General features: G+C 40.9%; 1 protein-coding gene across 6 annotated transcripts in view; it reads left to right on the top strand.

Annotated features, from left to right (window-relative positions):
* LOC128766334 (plakophilin-4-like) overlaps window positions 1–16,741 on the top strand; it is a 60,558-nt gene that overhangs the window by 13,555 nt on the left and 30,262 nt on the right. For 5 of the 6 annotated variants that reach the window (XM_053877865.1, XM_053877863.1, XM_053877864.1 and 2 more), the window contains exons 2-3: window positions 572–705; window positions 14,337–14,449. In XM_053877865.1, coding sequence (XP_053733840.1) covers window positions 577–705; window positions 14,337–14,449 — 242 coding nt within the window. In that variant the 5' untranslated portion in view covers window positions 572–576. Of the gene's footprint in view, window positions 1–571; window positions 706–2,334; window positions 2,746–14,336; window positions 14,450–16,741 lie in introns of those variants that run through there. The other variant, XM_053877868.1, reaches the window with a different exon arrangement.

Genomic DNA, 16,741 nt, shown 5'->3' with positions numbered 1-16,741 from the left:
TCCTGAACTCTCCCAGCTCCAGGACCCAGCGCTTTTGTCTGCTGCCTGAGACATTGTTCCGATGCTCTGTCTCCACCTTGTTAATATTCATCAACCCCAAGCTGCATTCTCTTGAGTCTCCCCTGTCAGCAGATATAATGAGACTATAACTGACCGTACTACTTTCTCATTTCAATTATGGACGGGAGGCCAGAGGCCGCAGACTAGACAAATTCATTGTATTCATTTGTGAATTCATATTTTGTTTGCCCGCCGCCTTATTATGCACAAAGAAAAATGTAGCATTTCCTCTGGCTGATTTGTATTTTGTAATGTATTGCAGATTGTTTAGACGTGAGTCATTTTTTAGTCTGTTGCTTGAAGGCCACATGGCATTGATTCAAGCACAGATTTCAACATTGTCAGTTTTCGAGCCATATGGCGCTTGAGTGTGTGTTTTGTGAGTGTGTGTGGTGCACTACAATTGATTGTTTTATCCGCATTTTCAAGTGTTCAAGCATCCTTTTGACAGCAAACCATGACCAAACAAAAATGTTTGAATGAAGATAAAACATTTTTTTTTGTTTGGCAGGAGGAATGCCAGTTCCTGAGCTGAGCCCAGTGACGGGGGACAGGCCTCTGCTGACCATCCGTAACGGTTCAACTGGCCACAACATGGAGGCTGACAACACCGCCAACAACATCTTGGCCTCCGTTAAAGAGCAGGTAGCGAATCACTCACTGTCATACTTTGCGGACGGCACATTGAGCCTTGTTACATCCCTCTTATTATGACTCTATTAAAGCATTTATGGCCCATTGTCTGCTGGAGCATTTAATTGTTTGGCGACTCAGAGCATATTGTACTTAGACGCTGAAACAAGAGGCCTTCTGTCTCTTGGTTGTAGCTGCAAATGTTGTCCATTATCACCCCCGAGGGCATTGAAGGAACTGGTCCCTGAGTGATTATGGCGTAAAACTGGACATGCGTGGAGCCAGAAACACCCTGTTTAAAGGAGCATTATTTTACTATGATGATAAAATATTTGGTGTTTATTTTTGTCTTGAGTTGTGTTGCTATGTTAATTGTTTTTTTGACAATTGTTACTTTCAATGATTTAGCTTACCTGTCACTTTAAGAAGGTAAGTTAATTTATTATTTCCGTGGTCACTTTTTGCTGCTTTTCTCTAAGCACGCCAGTTATGCTAGCACTTTTCCTTTTAGAGAGTGAATTTATGTGGTGCAGCGTATCTTGTCATGTTACAAGCTCTCCATTGTAATGACCCGTGTATTACAAATATATTGATAAGAGTTGATGATCTCTCCCTCCAATAATCGTCCAGTACTCAAGACTTCTCTGGTAAATTGAACGTAACAGGGCATACATGCAGCGAAAGTCTTAATCCCCATTTCAAAAAATATGCTCAACCGAATGGGACATAGCCATGTGACATTCTGATTTATCTGTCTAGCTAATATGGCTACAGGCAGCTTAAAGTTTGGACTTCTACCAACATTGTGCTCATGGCTGCATTAAAAAAATGAAATATTTTTTGTTTATTCCTCTCTCGCTAGCTCTCTGAATTGATTATTTACCTTCAAAATAACAGACAGTTTTGAACAGTGATTGACCCAAGTCAAGGTCAACATTAATCTATATAATAAGCAACATAGTTGCAAAATTGCAAAAGAAAACACAACTACAATTAAACAAGTCAAGTTGCTAATATGGTGCTTGTCAGCCAGCCATCACCATCATCTGTGTTGCTTAAAAAACAGTTAAATAATTCACTATGGTTGCATAATATCCAACTTGGATGAGTGAATTTACTTCCATCTCAAACTTTGGGTTGCACTAAAGATAATTTGTATTTACATTATACCTCTATCCTAAGCTACAACCTTCTGATAACAAAGTAGAATAATTTATTGAAAAAAACTAAGGGGTTAATATAACCATCCAAACTTTGGTCCAAAAGTTGCCCTTTGTTTGCTTTAATCGTGAAGGACGCTGTAGTTGATATTCAGTGTTTTTGACTGACCGCAATGTTTTTAAAAGTGAAATCTTCAATGGAATAATAAAACACATTTTATTGTTCCTTCTGGCCACGCTGAACCGCAGCTTTCCAGCTCTTTAATCTTTTTGAAACTGTTCACACACCATTAGCTAACATTTGGGCAGAAACACTACCGGCTCATTTCGTCATATTCCTAGAGAGCCCCTCTAAACCTTTCTTTCCAAGTTGACTGCTGAGTGACCTGACCCCACTGACTGTTGTTTGTTAATAAACGGCACGCATATGTTCCTTTCGCGCTGCAAAAAGGAAAGTGTGTATTGTTTACATGGGTTAGAAAGGAAGGAGGGAGCACCTGCCAATGTCACTTCCTTCCCCACAGTATTCCTCAGCGGCTCGTCCGGTCGGAGCAGATTTCCATGTAGGCGAGCAGGAAGAGCGAGTTGCCTGGCTGAGCTTTTACATTTAGAGTGAGTGGTTGGAGACATGCCTCAAAGGGAATTCCAGTTAAAGAGCTGAGGCTGTAAAATGATCGTTTTACTTTTGAGAGGTAAATAAGAGCGTGAGAGAGGGAGGAAAGATGTAGGCGATCAGAGAGCGCGAGGCGTGTGTGTGTGTATTTTCCCCACTCGGCTTTTATGTGTTTTCCTGCGATTGTTGCAAGCCCAACCTTGGAGGAATCACAATGTCGAAGCATGCAGCATTGCTGTGCTGTAGCTGCAGTTAGAAGTGGGGATGTCTGATTCTTGGGTAAGTGTTTGACCTGATTACTTTGTTTTCAGTTTTGTCCTCGAAGCAGTCGTTTCTTTTAAGTGGTCTGCTGCTGTCAAAACTTTGCGCGGCTATATCTGCGCAAACATGACCAAGCGTTGCTCGCATTTTTTATTTCCGTCATGTGCTGAGACTTGTCGTTATCGACATTGAAGTCACTACTGTTCTGCTTTTTTTTACATTTATTTTGGTTGTAATATTCATCTAGTGCCCTTTTTCTGATTTCCTTTTTTAATGCAATTTCACTCTAATTTTAAAAGGCATTTTAATGAGCATACATTTTAATTCATATTTAATATATTTAATATTTCATAATAATAATATCTGGTTAGGTTAAAGGTCATTTTTGAAGTAAGATTAGTATTTAGTTTGAGCACTGCTTAAGTCACTTTTATTTTTTGTAGTTCTTATCTAGTTTAGATGATCATTTGTTTGACCGTTACATTTATCTGCAGAGTGCAAAGTTATGAAATGTAAGATGTTAAAAATGAACAAAGAATACACTGTAACGGGGCTCATTTCATATGACTTAATAAAGTCGGTGAATACGACTACTTCTATGTTTCAAGAATTGTATTGGCTCACGGCAAAAGGCATGTTCCAGGGCCTTGTGGGTCAGAGTCCAGCGCTTTTACCACGGTACCGCTGCAGCCAAGTTTTATCTATGACTATCCCCCTTTCCAAGCATGCTGAGCAGACATGCTCCTAGTCAGACAATTTCTTACTTCTATTACAGTTAGAGGCTGTAGTTACGTGTCACTGTAGCAATACCATGTTGTATCAGTGTCAAGTCACATCGTGAAGGTGATTGATGACAGGCTCATTTGGACCTTGAGCTCTTCTTTTACAATATATATAATGCTGAGATGGATTTTTCATACATAGTATAGTGGCGGTTCTTATCTGCCCAGTTTTCGTTTCTTCAGGGCTATGGATTGCTGAAGCTGATCTCAGCAACATTGGGCAAAAGCCTTTGAAGGGTTGCCAGTTCACTGTGTCACTGTGTGACAACTGACAACCTGTTGAATTGATCTTTGTTCAAGTTGTTTTGTCAATCATCTAGTTTCCTTTTTTCAGTAATTTACTTTTATTTTAGGACGCAGGATGTGGGGGTATCCTTACCAGACAGTCAGCATTTGGGTGACTGGAAGGAATCCTGTTGAATGGATTCAACCTAAGTCTGACAAACAAAAGATCCCCATATTTATGTGGGTTAGGGACCAAAGATGACCAGGAATACTTTAAAATTGAAAATACTTGCAACCCCCTCTAAAAATACTTATTGCTGTAACAATGTTTAATATGCTCCCAATACCCTAGACTATCATCCTAAACACATTAGATACAGAATTTAAAAATGAATAACTCTACTCACCCTTGATAAAAATTACTAGGGCCTGAAGATGAATCGCAAAATTGGCTGATTAAAACAGACTCGACTGTTTACCATGGAATATCGGTGAATTTGACATCATGTAGCTGATGAACTGTTGAGTGGAAAAGGGACATGTGTTTTGGGAAAATTACACGGAGGAAGCTACACTGGAAGGCATAGTGATCCCGCTACACACACAGAGCTGTATACCGTATGTTTACATGTAGTGGTGGACGCTAGTATAATCCACCGTTGAGTGTGGTCAAAAATAAAATGTTGTTCGATATGCCTTGTGCTCACGGCCTCGAATCTATGGGTTTGCTGTGAAAGTTTTGTGGAAATTTTCTTCAAATGATTCTGCAAATGCGTAGCCGGGGCCCACTGTACATGACTTTTTCATCATCTTAAAGGTTCCATGTATGCTCATGTTATGGACTGCTATTGTGAATTGTTCTTGCAGGTAACATGGGTAACATATTGGGTTTCCCTTCATGTAGAAATGTCTTGTTTCTCTAAGTCCATTGGTCGAAGGCTACTGTGGAGGTGTGAATAGAACTGTGTGCTACACTTAATCTGTATTAAATTGAAAAATTCATGGGTGAAAAAATCCCAAATGACCTTTCGTACTTTAATGGGCTAGCAGTATTTTTGAAGTTTGAAATGCATCAGTATATCCTCTTTGTCCATGTGTTGAGCCAAATGTATTTACCTCGCATTTTACCTGCTGTGTAAGGGACACTCTTCAAGATTGTGCACAAGCCAAGCTATTTATTGTGGCCAGCAGCGTCCAACAACCGCAACGCCTGGCTCAATGTAGCGTTGACTGTTCCTGAGCAACATAGATGGCCACATTCAATCAAGTGGGTTTTACTCACTTGGCCATCAGCGGTTTACGACTGTTAAATTAGCAAAATGGTTGGCTGATTTCCCTTAAGGTAACCCTGGTTGCATTTATATCCACATAAAAGAAACGTATGCTCAATATTTTCAATGTCAAAACTGTTTCTTTTCTGTTTAAAACTTTAGTGGAGGCTGAAACACGTAGCTCCATTTTTAGATCTTCTTCATCAGAGACTTTAAATACTTCAGCTAATGCTGGTAAATAAACCTGGGGAAACATTTGAAGCAAGACACGGCTGGATGCTGTTGAAGTGTGATTTAACACCAGGGAAATGCAGTCATGCTTGATCAACTATAAAACTCCTTGACGCGTGTTGGGGCTGCAAATCACTTTTTTTTAACCTGTCCCCCACAATACTTGATGATACTCTTGATTGTGTTTTAAATGTGTTGAGTAATTGCTCGACCAAAGTTCAAAAATAATAATCTTTTCATCCTGGACACCTACGACTAAATAACATTGAAGGTCAAAGTGCCCTCTTGAAGACAAGTAGCTGGCGTCTACTGTGTCATTTATGTCTTATATATATTTGCGGGTATCTTTTGGCCTGTAATTGAATTTTTTTGTTTCATTCATGGAAGGTTCATGGCCATGATAATCTATCAAGTGACTCCTGCATCACCGCTGAGAAACCTCAGTCTGTAAAAGAATGTAACTCTTAAACAGCCTTCTTTTAGAAAGAGGCAGACATCTACTAGTAGTACTGATCATTCACAACAGATGTCCTTCAGATTTCCTTCAAGATAATTGTTAGTCCTGTTGAGGTCCTTTTCATCCATGTGTTGAAGGAAGCAGTGAAGATGTGGAAGTTGTAAGAGCAGTGGTAAAAGTATGACTGAAAATTCTATTGGTTGTCGTCTTTTCGACGATCTTCATGTCCTCATCACCACGCCCATGAGTCCCATTGGTTGTGCTACTCATTTCCGTTTACATGGTATGTCCGACCTCAACATTCTTCTCCCTCTCCAGGCGTTGAAACCTTCTGAGTATGACCTTATCGTTGACTATGTTTGTAGCCCAAGTGGTCAAGTTCAAGTACATGGAACAATGCATGTTGAAAACGTAAAACAGCTCCACAGCTGCCCCTGCTATTTGTGGCGCCAGAACATTTTCCAAGGTATCCCTGACCTGAAATTGCCTTTTGGGAAATACTAACATTCCACCTTGTCGACTCCATGGCAGCGCATATTATTTGTGTGTGTCCTGCTGTAGCCCTTCATCCGAAGCAGGCATGAATGCACCTCTGTCTGACCTTGTTTGGGAGTGCTATTGCATTAGCACATTTGAAGTAGTCTGAAATATTGGCCACTTACAATTCCCATACTGCCTTCTGTCTTGTTTTAATGAAGTGTACATTTTCTTTGTGAATATGGCACGGATTAAGGAGTTAACACTTAAGGTCACTGCTGAGCTTTAAGGTAGGGGCTTTGCCACAATGCATTTCCGGGCCGTGGTGCAGTGGGAAGGTAGATTTCTTTGTGCAGGAGATAATGTCTGTTCCACCTCTATTGATGAGAAAGAACTCTAATTACAATTGACTAGCGATTTTCTGCCTTAGCCCTGGTCTTATCTCCATCCTCTCCCTGCTGCTGCTTCCGCTGCCTGACACGGTACAAGGAGAAAAGAATATTCATAAGCATTCTGGCCTTGATATGGTCATAAAAATGGAAGACCGGCTACCAGCGATTACCCCTCGGGGCAGCAGGGGAGTGGAAGAGAGTATGACCGTTACGCAGGGTGGCAGTTCAGGTGAAGGAGAGTGCCCATGTATACAATGGAAAGCAGAGATACGGAGGGAGGCAAGCGGCCGGTAAATGATGGGAACAGGACACAAAAAGGAAAAGGGGTGCTTGATGAAGTGCTACCACGTCAGATATTCTGTCACCTGTGAACGGGTGCCTAAATGTGGTGTGGCAGATGGCTGTCAATGTAGAGGGAAGTGGAAAAGAACAGGGAGATGAAGCGGTAATCTGCTCCCTATGTGTCATGATGTCAAATATGTGCCTGGTCGGGCGCTGAGCTGTCGTTCTGATGTCTTCAGAGGGGAAGTCTCTCCCCAGCTAACCTGTTAATACTCATTAGCATCACTGTCACTGCCTTTGTTACACGATAACCACCATCATTAACAGCACAGACTTCAAGCTACTGGAGGCAAACTAGAGTTTGCAAATTGGCAAATTGATATTTTAGCACCAGTATAATCTTATGCCCAATCATTTAAGGCAGTTGTGTCTCAAGCATGCTACAGGCTGAGAAGGTAATGGAACAATGAAACGTGTTGGTGAATCTTGCTTCTGCTACCTCAGAAGTCCTGGGACCTACCAAGTGACATGATATGAGCATGATGCCTTTTGTCTGCTTTCCATAATAAACAGCGGAGTGCAAAATTATAAATTTGGAATTTCTCTTTAATGACACTTAAACTAGAATTTCAGTTACAGTTACAGGAAGTAGGTCTAAATTGAGAGAAATTCCTTATTGCCAAGTGAACTTGGCATCAAAAATACAGCGCCTCAACTGGACCTTCTACAAGGCCGTCCTGCAAAAGCTACGCACACTCAAAACGCATTCCAACTTGCAGTTAATGTTCACCTTGAGAAACATCAAAACCCTGCAGGAGCATCGTAAGTGAGGAGTGGGAGACCATTTGGCGAAAAGAATGTAATTTATTTTCATACTTTATTTACTTGTGTGTCTTGTTGTTGGTGTATTGGGAAGGTTGGGTAATGAAGATGTATATGAGCAAGGTCTCACACAGAATGTGGGGAGGGAGAAGCTGCTCCATTTAATTGGTGTTTATCCACCATCAGATGTATTACATACACAAACTGTAAATGATCAGATGAAACTCAGCGTACATCTACAAGGTTCACACCCACAGACGGTTTCTGTCTGGCGATATGAAAGAGAAACATAAATGAAACCGAGAAAATACCTTTTAATGAGGGGGTTTTCGTCTTCATTACTGCCTACAAGACGCTTTATGTTCCTTGTTTCCTCATCGTCACCAGCCGTTTTACTACCATAAAAGTAAGAAGCAAAAACAAACCGTCATTGTTGATGGACGCTCTCAGTTGCTTCCTTAAAGCAGTAGAGGTGAACCTCACATCCACAAAAATATGTCTATAGACAAATAATTCAGAGGCATCTAGGGTACAACTTTATCTCTGCCAGAATTGCCGATGAGGCGGTGAATACATAACACTCCGCAGACACCTGTGCACGTAGCCGGGACACATAATAAAAGTGATGTATGATGCAGTTTTAATAATCACGCAATTGTGTTTTCCACAGTGCGGCAGTGACGGAGGGTGCAGCTGTTAAATGTTTATTGTCATTGTAGCCGCACAAGAAAGATACACACTTTCTTCGTCAACAAAGTCCGCACGACTATCAAGAGTTTTATTTACATTAACTCTCAACTGTAGGGGATAGTTTAAAAGCTTTGAGAAAGTCGTGGGTTCTCATCCAGAGTGAGGCATTTCTGTGCTACCAACTTCGATCCTTTTGATGAAAGCATTGCTTGCTCAGTTTTCGTCCCTCAGCCACTGCTCTGCGATGCTCTGGTGAACTTTCCAGCATATCTGTATTTTAGCCTGTGTAGCTGGGTAGACCACAAATCCCAGAGACTTGAAAATCGAGCCATTGGAAGTTTACAAGAAATGGATTTGAATTTCAAGAAGGAAATCATGTAGAGGCAGTTAAGTTAAGGATAAATGTAATAATTCTGCTGATCCTTCTTGACCTCCTTAAATCAGATAGTGGTACAGACTCACATCTCTTTAAAAATTCTTGATAGCATTTTTTCATCTGCGGCATTTAACATGACAAAATTATTGCACTCTTGTTTGAACCACTTACAATTGTCTACGTTTTAAACCTTTGGAGGGTTTATTTGCACTTGAGAATCTTTACTGACTTCATGATGGATTTTCTTCAAGGGCTGTTTTATTAGCCATCAAAGTTTACCTTGAAGGTCTTTGCGACTTTTAAGTAGATTTTTCTGTCCCTGGATAGTGTGTGTGTGTGTGTGTGTCACTGCCACAGCTCCATGAGTCAAGTGGTATCAATGCTTGACCCGGAAGCTGACTGATGAAGTTTAGAAAGTTCTTTGACTTCATTGTTCTCCATACCTGATTGAGCGGAGAGTCCAGAAATCTTTCTCTTCAGTCACACCTGGGGCATGTTTTTTGTGTCTGCTGCAGAAATCCTTTAACCTCTGCTGCCTCCCACCCACCCCACTGTGCAGTAGATCCAGACTCACGTTGGAATGCGTCTGCCACAGTGCAGATACACAGCAGTTTTGCAACAGAAACAGCATGGATTTATCACTTTCTGATTTTAATCAAAACATGATAGTTATCCATAATTCTATCTTTCTTAATCTAAATGAAGCATCAGCCTGATATGTTTGAGATTTGAGATTTCCATGGTTGAGCAGACACTGTGCTGTCTCCTGTTGTTTTCTTACCACCACACTTAACTTTGAAAGTTAAATATTTACAGAAATCAGAGCTAGCTTGCTAACTGCAGGATGTCAGCTGCTACTGGACTGTCAATAATGCAGTAGTTGTTAAATATAGACTTCTGTCTCGCTTGATTTTCGTTCATAGATTTCTCAGACATAAGCAACGCAGCAGGTGAGGTAACCATTAGTTATTGACAATCTCAAAAAATGTCCACGTTTCGATCACTGAAGTAGAGTGTTGACTTTCAAAAGAGATACAAGAGCCCTCTTTGACAAACACATCTACCATTTTGATACACACACCTATCGAGCTGGTTTGTAGTTGCAGCACTGTTTTTTTTTACCCCTGCTTTTGTCTTAAATAATACATTTCTCCACATGGATCGCGTGCAGTTTATTGTTGCTCCCTTGTAGCTGCAGAGGGATCAGCTAATTTTGTTTTTGACATTCAAATCAAGCGTATTCACCACGGATGTAGGTCCTAAAGCGTTATGAAAAAGAACTTTCCTCTTTCTGCGGTCAACTTTACTGTGTAGAAAGTTGCTCACAAGACAGTCCCTCTTAAAGGGCTCCTGTCCGGCAACTTCAGGCGTTATTATTTTGTTAGGTTTAATAAAATCATCCATTGATGTAGAGTGATGATGGCACAAACTTATTCAGCTTGTGATGAACACACTGATTTCCTGTCCTGACCGTGTTACTCAGATATGGATACTGTCTCTGACTGATGGGTCCCTTTTCCCCGAGCCCGTCCTTACCAAGTGTCCTACCCTTAAGGGGCCTAGAAGGGTCTAGCTGCGCCTTGGATACGGGGGCCAATCGTGAATTGTTTCACAAGGCTTGCTGTATGTGATGTCATTTCCCCTTCCAGCGTGTTTACTGGGAAAACAAGGTTGTCATACAAGCCAAGATTATGTAACAAGGCCTCATTTTCTGTAATTCCCGCTAACAACAATGGCTGTCATTGCACGTCAACATGTCTGTGGCGTGCAGGTGTTATTGAGACATTATCTGTACTTTAGCCCCTTCAAGGCGCTAACTACAGAGAACAGATGAGTCTGTGGCAGACAGTCAGTACACTGGTTTTAGAGTCTGTCAACACTCGACTGTACTTAATCCGTGTTATAACGATCATATTAAGATGGAGAAATAAAGCAGCATGGATGCAGAGGAGGCAGAATCACAGAAGAAACGACTTGTTTCTGACTGCTTCGCCTAGAGTTCACACGTGGCAATATGGCCCAAATTGTTTTGATGATTCTGTTGTTTTCGCCATACAGAGGACTTATTGTGATGTCTTTCAGTAGTTGGGCTTGTGCTGAATGCTCTGCCGCAATCCTATAAGTAAATGTAAAAATGCTTGTGATCTAAATGTAGTTTGTGTTTTTAAGGAGAAAATGTTTAATTTTTTCCAGTCTTTGGCTTTGGTCACCTGGTTTTTGGTTGCGGCCAAGAATGATCATTTCGGCGCATGTGCAGTCTACTATGCCATGACATTCGTCGAAGTTATTGAATTTCCGTTATATTCAGTTGAGATATGAATGCATAAAAAGGCGTGGCGCAGGAGATGAATTTTTTATATCTACTTTTTATATGAGCTTCTGAGAATAGGTAAGTCATTCATATCTCTGCAAAAATAGTGCTGAGTAAGCATCCATTCCAGGCATTTCCCATAGTCCTGTGCTGTCAGGAGGCATAAATATGAAATTAGGACATGTACATTGGTGGGGTTGGTCGCAGGCAGTATGTCATCTGTTTTTTTGGGACCTGCTAAGGACACAAGGGGACAGGATCTGAATCAGCTCCATGACTACAGGCTGATCTGGCTCAGCAGGATTTTTGTAATGTCAAATAAAGGCAGCAGGGGCCTTGTTGGTACAGGACAGCTTACTATCCTTTGTCCGTGCCTTCTAGTTCCTCCGTCAGTCTGCAGCAGAGCAAAGCTGAGCCCACAACTCTAAAATAAGCATAGATCTTTTTTTAATGGCCATCACTGCTGCGATCAGTTCTGACGTCTTTCACCTTTCGGCAGAGGTTTCATCCATATCTTGATGGTTGAACCCAATTTGTACGACTGGGAAAAACATCAGTAATATGAACTTTTTTTATTCCGTCAACTTTCCATTTTACCAAAACAGAGTTCAGAGTCTACAACTAAACAAGAGTGTACTTTTTTAGACCGTGGGATGAAGCGCATGGGAAAACCTGCCCCTTAAGGCTCTTGAGACATTTTAGCAGTCACTGCCAAGCCACTGTACTTTTTATCTTGTATTGTTTTCCAAAACTATATTGTATTATGTCATTTTTTTTACTGTAAATTCCTTTAACATTGATTCAAAGTAACGCCGACCTACAGGTATATAATCTGACTTATTACTAATTGATTTGTAGTGACCAAAGACATGCACTCTACTTTTAATTTGTATTATTGAGTGGAAAGAAATCTCTAAAATGTCGCAAAATGGTATGACATGTATTTTTCAATTGTAATTTATAGGTATTTGGTATTTACAATAAATATTCAGCAACAACATAAGGAAGTGATATGTTTGCAAAACAATCTTCAATATGTTATTTGATTTGTGGATGAAAGTTTTTTTTAATGCAACACTATTCTCTCTCGAGCTATGTTGTAAAGATTGGTACATATTTCCTCAAAGAGGAGTCAAATTATTTTCATACTTTGACATTTGTTGAGCCATATAATAATATTGTGTGCGCTCAAGGTCAGTGAACACACGATGATGGATTATGAGTCTAATAAGTTTAAGAAGTTGATATGGTTTCAAACTTACCAGTGGATAACGTGATGTGGGTGGCTGAAGATAAAGGCGCAAATCCAAGATGACACGCGGCCAAATTGGAACAATTGGATTAGAAGCTTAAAACAAAGGCACTTCAAGCCAAGAATAGTGACTTTGCTGAAGCAGGATATTGAAAAACTCTAACTGATCAACGAAAAGGGCCACACTTGGTACAGGTTTTGTTCCAATCAATCCAGAGAACACTTTTCACCAATCTGATGTCGACAGACTGGGATCAGTTGATTGTCAGTCTAGTACTGCTTGTTTCTGCTGCCACCTGATTGGTCAACCTATTTGTGTTTGCTTGGTTGGAACAATAACCTGCGCCCTCTGTGGCCCTTCGAGGGCTGGTTTGTGACCCCTGGTCTACAACTACTGCACTAAGAAGTCATGGGTAACTACTGAGCGAAGTGGGTGAGGTATCCAGTGTGGGCCCTTAGGCAAGTCCCCCAAAAGACAGAACCATTTAAAGTCTCTTGGGTACATGGTAATGTATGTGATGTAAAGCAACCAACATAAATATTTTGTTAAATGCATTCACTGGAATACAAACTGAGGCACATATTCATTGCAGTGTTACAATCTGTAATCTCATGAGACCACAGTGTTGTCATCACTTCGTGTCATAACATTATCTTTGTACACAGTAGTTAGGATTGGTCGTACAGTCCCATCATACTGAGGAGGAAACAGACTTAGATTAACTGCCCAATATAAAGACCGTCGACAGTTTCCCATGTGTCAGCATTTGTGTGAGGATGCTCCCAAAATCACATGAATAAATGTGCTCGCAAAGGCACTAAAACACTGTGATCGTGGTTAATATGTATTCACCTTTATCTGCCACCTCTTTTAAAGATAATGAAAAGAAATAGGAAAGACTCTCCATGTTGACGAGGTCCTCTTACAAATGGAAATGTTCTTCATTTACATTTTAAAGTAGCCCTGCAGAGACCCTTGCTGCTTACTAGTATTTTCTGGACTCATTTTTAGTTAAATTCCTGGATATTTGAAGCATTATATTTTTGTATTTGCTGGGTTTATTTGCTTGTAATAACTGCTGATGCTGCCTTATGTTTCATTAAACCCCCGCAGGCTTTGATTGTTCAGCAGTGTCAGGAAATGCATTTTATTTGTCAGGCAGATTAGCTGTGTTTTGCAACCCGGACTATTGTTCAATGAAATTTATTTTGCCCAGCATGGTGTCCATCCCTCAGCTCAGCCACAATTTTACACTTATTTGTGTTCATGGGTACAAAGCCTTTTTACTCCGATAGTGAAGGTGGTTGTAACTTGTAACAGTCTTCTTGGCTCTCTGCAGTCCTCCTCTTGGCATCCGAACCCCAAAACAGATGAGGGCAATGGAGGGAGTATTACGGGGGAGGGGGTCAGTGGCGCATGTCTACACTGCAGAGGGCAATTCAGTGTACTCAGAGAACATTGGAGCGTAGGTGTGAAAAGTAGGATGTTCCAAGTGCAGCTGAGTGTCTAAACTTCCTCTGATGGGTCACAGAAGAGGCTCAGAGCTGCCGTGAGAGTGTTTGTGTGTGACTGTTGTGATGAGAATTACATGGGACATCTCAGGATTGCAAGGCGTGGAAACTGCTATCTGCACATATGGGTGATGGTGAGTGATCCGCCTCATGATGCTGGTGCACAAGTGTGTTTCTTCATGGGTGTTTGTGTGTGTGCGGATATTTTTTTGTATTAGCGGAACTGGTATTGTGTGCATCTTTTGAGTGTCACATTTCGGTGATCCCTGAAATGCACGACAGAAGAGACGCACAATCCCACCATGGAATAAATTGCTTTTCGTTGGCTCACTGCAATGTGTGGGCTGATTCCAATGACAGTTTGTGGGTGTGTTCAACCAGAGGCATCTAATGCTGAAAAAAAGTGGATTTCAAATTTTTCATTTGATACCATTAACAGAAAAATTCATTCATGTTTTAAAACTGTTTCACTGTCGAAGGATTCCGAGGCGAACAGACCGCTCTAATCTTGCTGTTGATTCATCTGCAGGAGCTACAGTTTGAACGGCTAACCAGGGAACTCGAAGTGGAGCGGCAGATTGTGGCCAATCAGTTGGAAAGATGCAGAATCGGAGCCGAGTCACCAGGCGCTGGGAGCAGCAGGTAGATAGATACACACTTTCTATCCAACACATGGCTTTATCATCCTTCACAGCAGTGGCTATTTTCCATAGTGTAGCCTTATGGCGCAATAAACAAGGAACCAATTTTAGCTTACCTGTGACCTTGCAGTGCTGTTTCAAACTGATCAACCAAAGAAGCAAGCGAATGTTCTGCAGAATGCTGTTAGTTTTCTTCAGTTTCAATGAAGATCAACAGGCATTTGTTGCAATAATGAAGAGTTTCCACACAGTTTAAATGTGAATCCTTTGTTTACGCTGTAGCCATTAACTCATGAGGTCCCTGTTTCATTTGCAGTCTCTTTCTCTTACTTTGTCATTTGCCAGCCATTGTATCAATGAAGGTCTGGCACACAACACAGTGGAATATGATGGCTCATAAATATTAAACAACAACAACCCGTTATTCTATGAATACAGCAAGTAGTCGTAGATAATAGGACTGGTAAAATACGCTATTCATTGCTGCCTGGGTCGACGTAGGGCTCAGGCGCCTGCTCGATGTTTCTATTTGATTATTGTAGTTTGCTGTCACTGACACACTGCTGTCGGCCCCCGGTGGATTCCATGTTTGGTCTCACTCTGCTTCAGCCCCGCCGCCCGATCACACCTCAGTGACCACACGTTCAGTCCTGTCAGCTGAGTCTCTCACATGTCAACCTGATTTCAACACTCGGTCATACAGCGACCTGTAGTGTTGATGGTTTACGTGTCTCATCGCGTCTACAGCTCTTCTGAGGGATTTATATTCAGACAGAGTCAGGTCTGTCTTTCTTGATGCTTTGGTACACAAAGCTGCAGAACTGCAATGTCTAAAAAAGATATGGAAGAATGTTGAAGAGGTAAAACAATGTTTACACCTAAATGATAGCTAGCTTGTTCTTTGGATTATTGTCGTCACTGTCCCACCCATACAATTATTCTTAGATTACTTGTAGTTTATTGTGTCGACAAGACAAGTCATAGAATGAAAAAATGTCACCCATCCCCTCAATTTATAGCATGAGCAGGGTTAAAAAAAGCCAAACAATTTCACTGATCAAGCCATCCCTGAGTAGCTAGTGATGATGAATGAATATTGCAGAGAGAGACATTGTAGTTACAATATTAACTGTTTTTCAAGTACCATTTTTGACTTGCTCTCCTTCTGTCTAAGTTTTACATCAGATTAACGATAATAAATTTTAAACCCTGTGGAGGAATGATTCCATTCAACACTACTTAACGGGGGGAAAGGAACGCATTAGTACATATCGATTGGTTATGAAAATGATTTGCCTAAAAGTTTCTCAGCATGTCACTTTAATTACATTTGCAGTCAATACCTTAATGAGTCAGTCTATTATCAGCACTCTGCAGGACAGTTCTCCTCTCAGTGTTGAAGTGGGCACACTTCTAAAACTGGAAATTAATTGTGGGCTACAAATTAAAATGAGGGAAGTGGGGACTTTCAAACAACAATTATAATCCAGAACAACCACAGAGATTATTGAACTCATTATTTATTTTACCCAATAAAATTTACATAGAGGTAAAGCTTGAATCTGGAGATGAAGCTGACCCCCTTCTTTATCGTCCCAACTCACTTGGAAACCAGTTCTCACCAGCGTCACCTCCTGGGGATGCCATTAATATAACTGGCCGTACTTGTTACACACCTTTTTTTCTCTAAAGAAACAGCCAGACAGGGACGAATAAATCTGCTTTCAATGGTCATTTGTGTGTGAATGGACATTAGCTTGAACTATTCATGCTTCTGAATGGCTCAGTAGGACAGAGGAGACTTTGGCAGACTGGAGGGTTCTACTGCGAGCAATAGATTTTACGTCTGTGTAAGAGAAGACCACCTACAAGCATCTACCCAGTGGCCATCAAATTTGGGCTAGCTTCACTTCACTGCTCGACATTTGCTTTAAAGGAGACTGTTTTTTAAAACGTTGACTTTATCATGTACTGAGAATCTATAGAGGCACATACATCTGGCTTCATGTTCAATTGAACTTTGACTCAGATATGATTATACTTTGACAGAATGTTACAAATCGCAGGCACATGAATGGTTACTATTTAGTTAATGATGAACAAAAAGTCTATAAGTGGACGCGGTTAAACTGCGGCGTCGGACCTCCACGCCAATTGAAATCGACAACGGTTCTATTATTTTTCAGAGCGCCTGCACCACTTCCAGTTGGAATGGAGAGGATAGTTCAAACAGGAAATCAGCCTGTGAAGTGTGATGCGAATCCAGGGAAATTCTGTAATAGAACACTATGTG

The sequence above is a fragment of the Synchiropus splendidus genome, chromosome 10, assembly GCF_027744825.2.
Source record: "Synchiropus splendidus isolate RoL2022-P1 chromosome 10, RoL_Sspl_1.0, whole genome shotgun sequence".
Taxonomy (NCBI): domain Eukaryota; kingdom Metazoa; phylum Chordata; class Actinopteri; order Syngnathiformes; family Callionymidae; genus Synchiropus; species Synchiropus splendidus.
Note: the sequence above shows the minus strand (reverse complement) of the source record. Positions and strands in the feature narration are given on the sequence as shown.